Below are 8408 nucleotides of genomic sequence, written 5' to 3' on the forward strand. Positions count from 1 at the left end.
TATATTTCTTAATCACTTAAAATTACATTATTTTCACTATTTATACTCATGTAAAAATGGGACTGAGGGCAACACAGTAGCATTGTCACCTCATAGCTCCAGGGTCTCTTTTTGACCCTGAGCTCGGATTGCTGTCTTTGTGGATTTTCACATGTTCATGTGTCTGCATAGGTTTCCTCAGGGTTCTCCAGTTTCAGTGTCTTTTGAAATGCCATCTAAATTGCACTTTAGAATTTTTCCACGAAACTTGATGACTTCAACAGTGATGATGAGTATGTAAAAATGAAGACACACACACAGTTTATGTCCCTTCCTTGGATGTGGATGGATGTGTGCAGTGTTTCTTTCAAACGTACAGGCACACTATCCATGCAAACTAAATATTTTTCTCTATTATAACCTGTAAGATTTTTTTGCTCACTTGCTCGCTCTCTGTCTCTCTCTCTCTCTCTCTCTCTCTCTCTCTCACTCACTCACACACACACACACACACACACACACAGAGACATACTGTCTACAGCATGGGTGTCCAATTTTATCCGGAAAGGGCCGGTGTGGGTGCAGGTTTTCATTCCAACCAAGCAGAATCCACACCTGAGTCTATTGAAAGCCAAGATCAACTGATTAAATGGGTGGAATCAGGTGTGACTCCTGCTTGGTTGGAATGAAAACCTGCAGCCACACCGGCCCTTTACGGATAAGATTGGACACCCCTGGTCTACAGGGATTAAATATGCCCAAATAGTCCTTGTTGAGAATGGCATGTGGGTCTTCCCCAAACTGTTGCCACACATTTGGAAGTACACAATTGTCACAATTCTTCACTGGAATTAAGAGGCCCAAACATGTTCCAGCATGACAATGCCCCTATGCACAAAGTGAATTCCATGAAGAGCCAAGGCTGGAGTGGAAGAACTCGCATGTCCTGTACACAGCCCTGACCTCAACCCCACTGAACACCTTTGGGATAAACTGGAACACTGACTGCATCCCAGTCCTCCTCGCCCAACATCAGTGCCTGACCCCACTAATGCTCTTGTCCCTGAATGATCACAAATCCCCACAGCCACCCTCCAAAAACTATTTGAAAGCCTTCCCAGAAGAGTGGAGGATATTCTAACAGCAAACAGGGACTAAATCTGGAATGGGATGCTCAACATGCACATATTGAGTCCACATACTTTTGGCCATATAGTATGGGTCAATTTTGATCCATTCCACAAAAGTTGTGATTTTATTCATTGAATTCATTTATTCATTGAATATAAGCACAAATAAATAATCTGTGAAGTACACACATGCTAGGAAGAGATAATCAAATAGAACATATGGCTCCTACATCCATAATAGGTAGGAGCCAATTGTGCTGTGGACTGCAAAATACAATAAAATACGTCAGGCTGTGAGCTGTTGATGGGTGTAAAGTTGATGAATAGGGTCAAATAAAACTGTAGAGTAAATAGTTGTGTTTTGTTTTGCTATTAGGATTGTTTTGAGGTGACTTAGACATACTGGGTCAAAACTGTTTGAGAATATTAGAACATTTTAATACATTTTAATATATATATATATATATATTCACACCGTTTGTTTGGCGGATACAGAACTTCACCTACATTATAGTTATTTAACTCCTCAAACAGAGGCTAAACAGGTGTTTGCTAACCTGCTAATTATTTGACGTGGCAAAAGGCACGTGCTGCACTATGACATGTCATTACTTCTGACACGCTCATTCAACAGTGCACATGTTTATCTAATTTCACATAAAATAGACATTTTTATCAGCATACTGCATTTCAGCCACGTCATGTACTACTTCGTGTTTGTGTTCACTAGTTCTCATAGTTCTCATTGTGTACGCATAGTTTCCCCCACCCACAGTGTGTGTGTGTGTGTATGTGTATGTGTGTGTTCTCACCTGTGATTGCAGGTTTTAACACGACACTGGAACAGGGTGGGGCAACAATTCGTTCATCCTGTTCGCAGTTATTCCCGGATATTTAACAATTAGCTTGCCTTTAAAACTCATTCCTGGACATCATTGGATAATAATAACAATAATAATAAAAAAGGATATAACTTGAGAAGCGGTGAGTATGTAGCTTAATTATGTTTATGGTGTTTTTAACTTAGCAACTTAGCCGGTCAGTTTGTGACAAGCTGGCTGAACCTGACTGACCAGCTGAGAGAACCAAACTTCTCTTAAAAAGTTCTTTAAAGTTACAGTCTAGTAAAGTTTGAACTTTTTTTTTTTCTCCTAATAAGTTCAAACATTATCAAAAAGATACACCGACTGTGTGTTGGTATGTAGGTAAGTATGTGGCTTTAATATTGTGAACACCTAAATGTTATTGTAGTTGTATGAGCTGAACAGAAAACTGAGACATTTTGCCTGTCAGGAGTGCCTTTTTTCCCCTTAATCTAGTGCTTGTGTGTGTGTGTGTGTGTGTGTGTGTGTCACTGAAAAGAGAAGTGCAATGTAATTAACACGTCAATCTGATGCACAAAAAAAAAGCTTCAGATAATCGATCAAAATATAAAAAGTGATGTGAGAGTTTGTTTAATAAAATGACGTGAGTTTGTCTCTGCAGAACTGCACAATGCCTAACGTTGCCAACAACCCACTGGATGATGGAGTTCTGAGTCAGGGCTTGCTGAACTGCAGGGCTCAGAACTGTAATAATGTGGGTGATTGCGTGATTCAGGACGGATTGCAGGTTTGTAAATGTTTGCTGGGCTACAGAGGACACTCATGCCAAGAAACGGTCAATGACGGATTAGCCGCCCCACTCACTCTGGGAGTCTTGGGCTTCATCGTTGGCTTCATTGCCCTGGCATTTGTTCTAGCATTTGTCCAGCAAAGGAGGAGAGAACGTTTATGGTATGAACTTGGCACTGCCTTTCTCTTGCTTTGTGTCACCACACATCTCGAATAAATTTGAACTTTTTTTTTTTTACCTACATTTTAAGGTGTGTAAGATCAATGACAGGAATTGTATTGGGTTTAATTCTCACTTTTAACTGTGCTCCTAGGGAAAAAACCAACGAGAAAAGGGAGCAATTGAAAAAGAACGGTGATTTTTCTCACACAAAAATAGGTTTGTGACCACTTCACTGCAACACAAGACAAAACCCCAATAAAAGGTATTTTTTTTTATTTTTATTGGAATGATGTCTGTAACAAACAATTTGCATATTTCTTCTTTGACAAAACTTGCATCTGGACAGCTAGGAGTGAACAGAATGAGTGAGTCTTCAGGTTTATTTTCCTACAGGCCTAGATGTTAGACTCGCACATAGCATGGAGTCATTGCACTCATTATTGGCTTATGTATATGCCAATATAAATTATGTAGAGGTCATTGTAATAGCCTAATATTCTTTTTGTTTGGACCCCCCCCCCCCCCCCATAATTGGCAGTAAAGACAGTAGGAGATCCTTCCCACCTGGAGAGCAGGGCAAATTATGCTCTCTTGAATTCCATAGATGGTTTTGTATAGCTGGGATTGAACTCAATTTCTTGACGATCGGGTGAACGCATAGACGCTCCTGTGGTGTTGCAGGGCTAGACTATTTGATATTATATCGATATTGTGATAAATTTTCATAATACAGTTTAATGAGATATCATCCATTTCTATACCGCTTATCCTTCAGGGTCACAGGGAACCTGGAATCTATCCCAGGGCGCATCAGGCACAAGGCAGGGGACACCCTGGACGGGGTGCCAATCCATCGCAGGGCACAATCACATACACACTCACACCCATTCATGCACTACGGACACTTTGGACACACCAACCAGCCGGCCGTGCAAGTCTTTGGAAGTGGGGGATGAAACCAGAGTAACGGGAAGAAACCCCTGCAACACAATTTAAAAATATTTTTAAAATAATAATTAATATTTAAAAACAATTACAAACTGAAGCACAGGGAGAACATGCAATATCCTTACACACAGGGCCACGGTGGGAATCGAACCCCCAACCCTGGTGATGTGAGGCGAACGTACTAACTGCTAAGCCACCTTTATAAGATATCATTTGTTTTTTTAAAACATTTTTTATATATATATATTTAAAAAAATAACAATTACAAACCATGGATACAGATCTGATGTTACATTTTTGTTCCGAATCTTAAATTGTAAAACGGGAACGTTTTTATTTATTTTATTTTCCTCATTGTTAAATGCTTTATTTTTGTAGACATGAAATAAAATTATAATCACAATAAAATTTTAAAGGTTTATTTATTATTTTTTTTTATTATGTTTTGTATTGTATATCTTCAAGCATGGTGATATGTTTGTCATTTCACCCATCAATAATGTGCACTAACATTTGCAGGGTTTGTCGCATTCTATTTAATCAACTTGGGCAAAACAAAGTGATACTGTATGGCTTGTAGCATGTAATTATTTCAGGGACTTTTCCCAAAGCATTCACCATTTCGAGACTACACATGCATCTAGAAGTGTTTTGTATGTACGTGCAGTAAGAACAGTGTAGAAGTGGTCAAAAATGCTTTCCAATGAAATAGGCAAAATCTCTTAAAATCAGACCACCTGTAAGTACTTTGAAAAAAGGGTGGGGGTTATATTTCCTGAAAACCACCCACGCTGCTTATTTAGGCACAAATAAAGTCTTCAAAAAGCACCTATAAAGGATGGAATTATCACAGTTTGACCCCAAGTTATGATGTAGTCTTTGTGTATTGTTGTAGTAAGCAAGTTTTAGTAAGTGCTTACTCTCTAATCGCTTTGTGTTTTTTCTCACCACAGGAAAAAGGGGATTTTTGTATGTATAAAGTATTTCCACTTCGACAAGAACGAATACTCATCTGCATTGTTTGCTTGGAAGCATGCCTTAAAAGTTTGGGAACTTTTATACTTCATACAAATTCCACATTTCTACTTTTAAAGGAATGGAGACGATGCGTGTCTTGTGCTTGGGTGCTCCTTGAATGCTCAAAGGCTCTGGTTGCTAAATGCTAATGACTGATATTTTCTGTGTCTAGCTGTTTAGGCCAATGTTTTTCTCAATGTATTTTCTCAGCGCAAAAGCATTTTAAATGCCTTGTGTTGGAAACATGAAATGTCACCGATACTGATAATCTCATTTTACTCTCAATCTGGTGGGACTGAGGCAATAACTATGCAGTATTTTACGTGCTTAAAATATCAAGTATTTCAGTAATGTGTTGTGCTTGTGTTTGTATAGCTTCAGATCTAACTGGTCACTTCAAACCATGTGGCATTTAGATTGGCTTCAAGAATTATGTGCTCTGTATAGGGTGGTTTGGGGAAACTCTTGTATATTTGAGACAGATTAACACATTTCAGTGCCGTTGAGTCTTGAGAAAGAGCAGTAGAATTAGATGGTCCACTGTGTTCACATGTGCTGATTTATCCTCTAAATATGGCCTGGAAATCACTCGGGGGATTTTATGTTCCTTAATTGTTTTATGAACGCTTTTTAAAATCTGTTTGTAATTTACTGATAAATTTTCACATAAAAATAAAATCATTTTGCTCTCTGTGCCTCATGCCAAGTTATATTCAGTCTATGAGTATTAAATATCACTAATCTCAGCGACCAAAGATGAATTCCAAAGTCAAGTAAAAATCCTACATTTGCTTTGTTATATTCACCAGTTAGATCTGCTTTGATAAATAAAAATGTTAGCATTGGCAATTTGCCACGCTATAAGAGGAATAGAACACTTTGGAACATTCAATTATAAAAAATCAAAATCAAAAATCATGTAAAAATAACAACCCCATCTTTGATTATTTTCCTATAACAGCACATCCCACTGTGTATGATATGAGGATATAAACCATGCACCCATTAATAATAATAATAATTTAAAAAAAAAACTGAACATGAACTATTCATTCTTTCATTGCAGCATAACATTAGACAGGAAACTTGCTTAGAGCCTAAACACATCTTCAAAAACTTGTTTACTCTGTTTATATCAACATTTTAATCTGCACTAATTATGTATGCAGTCTACAATGATAAAAGTATTTATTGAGACATCCATGGATCATTAACTGAAAGAGGATAGAACAGTAAACATGATGTGTGATCATTTTACTCAAAGATTTTGTATCATAACAAATCGATGCTGAAGGGCATGGAACAAAACAAAACAAAACAAAAATTGTTCTCCTGTCCCCTATAAACACACTTGCTTCAGTCTTGAAGGTGGAGTTGCACCAAGACCAGATAGACCAGTCCCACTTGATTCAAGACCTAGAAATACTTTTACTTCAGCTTTTTTCTTACGTATACTGATCCCTGAAACCACAATGCAAACTAGTAACAAAACAGTCTCAAATGACAGTTCATCGACATCATCAGACATTTAAATTAATAACTGATACTCGTTTATTAGTCCACAGTGCTCAGGTTCCAAATACAAAAAAAAAAAAAAAAGTACAATATTTACACAGTTAAAGCTTCAAGCGTGGCAATACTACCGTAAGTGTTCACCTGTGTCATCATATCTTACACAAATGACCGATTACCTCTAACACATGACAGGTAAAAGATTTTCTCAGCAAACTTTTCTATAACTTAAAAAACAAACAAACAAACAAACAAACAAACAAAAAACCCCAGAGCCAAGTCTGACAGATGTTCCCATTCAATCAGGCACATAAACAAAGTAAACATATGAAGTAAAATCACAGTTCCCCACAGCAATAGTGTTAATATAGTGATAATATATTCTGGATTATAGGCTACACTCTATTGAGAAGCATATTTTAGTGATGTGATATTTGAGGTGCTCTTATAAACAATACAGATTTTTATTCACAGTAAATGCAGTTTAATCCTTCATGAGGCAGTTCTTTCTTCAAGAGCCTGGGTAAACTTCAAGTGAAAACACTGGATCTGAGATGAAAACTAGTAGAAGTTTATACTCCTTCCTATAATCCAGTGACACTGTCCATCTGCATTGTGAGATCATTTTACAGCTCTGTGGCATTTGCATTTTGAAAGAGGTAAACTCAGGCTATAAGATTTATATAAAATCTTGCATAGTTGCATTTATCTATAGCTAATACAGACGCTTAAGCTTGGTATGATTTGAAATAATTATTCAAACCTTTAAATGTATAGCTCGGTATGACCGATACGCCAGTAAACCAGACCAATAGCCTATGAGCGCTCCAGATGGAAGCGTTAAAGGAGGGTTTAAAAGTTCAAGTCCTGCATGTCCTGCATCACAAATCCGCGTCGTACGGTCTTCCTCTGTAGGAAGGATTAACCGTGCCTCTCTTCTGATTTTTGGCTCTCGGGTAATCTAGGTCTTCGTCCAGAGAGTCTCGGGAATACGGCACGCTCGAGCTGCTGGGCGTGACGCTCCTCGGCAAGTTGGTGCGCGGATATGGGATCGGATTAGGCGCACGAGTGGTGGTCCGGGGCGCGCGCACTGGTTGCGGGTTCTCTCCGCGATTCCGTCCTCCGCAGCATCGACAGAAGCCCACGCATATGCTCAAACCGCCAAGCACTTCCATGATCCCACCGATGTAACCCAGAACTATGCAGTAGCCCACGCGGATGTCCGGGCTTTGCGGGTTGATAAACGTGGTAGTTGTATTGAGGCTGGTCAGGATATGCGTATACCACCCGATAGGGATGATAGTGAGCACCCCTGAGCAGAAAATGAGCAGGCCGCCGATTCCAGCGATGGTCCATCGCGGAGGTCTGTCGGTCCAGCAGCGCACAGCAGGCGTGAGCACAACCAGTCCGATTGCAGTCACGATCAACGACGCGATCATCATGCCCTGTGCGATGGGAATGATCTGGTTCTTAAAATATAATTGATCGTTGCCTCGCAGGTTGCAGATTACATAAGTGGTTGTGCTGCTGCTCTGACAGATGTCCCAGATGCCTTGGTTGATCACCGTGTCGGAGGGCTGGCTGGCGATGCTATAGAGCTGGCGCCAGTTGGGCGCAACCGTGCTGGTCAGGTCCAGGATCCATCCGCAGGGCGCAAGCACCAGTCCGATGATCAAAATCCCTGGTGTCCTCATCGTTGAGTCGGAAAGACGCGATGGTTCTCGACTCGCTGTCTGTCGCCCAACTTCAGCTCCAGACCATCGCCCTTTGCCTTATAAACACGCGAGAGTGAAACTAGGGGTGGATCCCTCCATTCATGCCTGACGGAAGAGTGTAGAGCTCTGATCGGGTGGTTTCGTAAGCTCTGCTTGTTTGGTTTCACCTGCATTGCAGGACCTGGTGCTGAATCCGTTTAAAAGTTAACAACATCCTAAAACTTTGCCTTTTTATGTAGCATGTGCAACATTATTTAATTCTAAAATCATTTAGTTGTATATAATAATAATATACAATAATTTAGTAACATACACTATTAAGCCAAAGGTA

At 39.5% G+C, this 8408-nt stretch overlaps 2 protein-coding genes across 4 annotated transcripts; one reads left to right on the forward strand and one right to left on the reverse strand.

The window, feature by feature from the left end:
• Positions 1-1929: 1929 nt before the first annotated feature.
• Positions 1930-5548, forward strand: LOC128620506 (uncharacterized). 3 transcript variants are annotated; one of them, XR_008388156.1, is made up of 4 exons: positions 1930-2093; positions 2595-2884; positions 3037-3101; positions 3661-3679. XR_008388156.1 is itself a non-coding variant. In XM_053645566.1 (4 exons), exons 2-4 carry the CDS (start codon positions 2604-2606, stop codon positions 4810-4812), a joined length of 372 nt encoding a protein of 123 aa, XP_053501541.1. In that variant the 5' UTR covers positions 1930-2093; positions 2595-2603; the 3' UTR covers positions 4813-5548. The 3 variants fall into 3 exon arrangements, 1 of the variants encoding a protein (XP_053501541.1); XM_053645566.1 differs by lacking the exon at positions 3661-3679 and adding an exon at positions 4787-5548; XR_008388155.1 differs by lacking the exon at positions 3661-3679 and adding an exon at positions 4787-5548 and having other exon boundaries at positions 1932-2093; positions 3037-3147.
• Positions 5549-6377: 829 nt separating this feature from the next.
• On the reverse strand, positions 6378-8408 carry LOC128620505 (claudin-23-like). The gene has a single exon (XM_053645565.1). It carries the CDS (start codon positions 8054-8056, stop codon positions 7244-7246), a length of 813 nt encoding a protein of 270 aa, XP_053501540.1. The 5' UTR covers positions 8057-8408; the 3' UTR covers positions 6378-7243.

The sequence above is a fragment of the Ictalurus furcatus genome, chromosome 16 (assembly GCF_023375685.1).
Source record: "Ictalurus furcatus strain D&B chromosome 16, Billie_1.0, whole genome shotgun sequence".
NCBI lineage: Eukaryota > Metazoa > Chordata > Actinopteri > Siluriformes > Ictaluridae > Ictalurus > Ictalurus furcatus.

Bases quoted from the DNA above. Each gene is read 5' to 3' on its own strand.
- LOC128620506 (XM_053645566.1), top strand. From the start codon at position 2,604: ATGCCTAACGTTGCCAACAACCCACTGGATGATGGAGTTCTGAGTCAG. The intron at 2,885-3,036 runs GTATGAACTTGG...CTGTGCTCCTAG, and splicing joins AGGAGGAGAGAACGTTTATG to GGAAAAAACCAACGAGAAAA. The intron at 3,102-4,786 runs GTTTGTGACCAC...TTCTCACCACAG, and splicing joins TTTTTCTCACACAAAAATAG to GAAAAAGGGGATTTTTGTAT.
- LOC128620505 (XM_053645565.1), bottom strand. From the start codon at position 8,056: ATGAGGACACCAGGGATTTTGATCATCGGACTGGTGCTTGCGCCCTGC.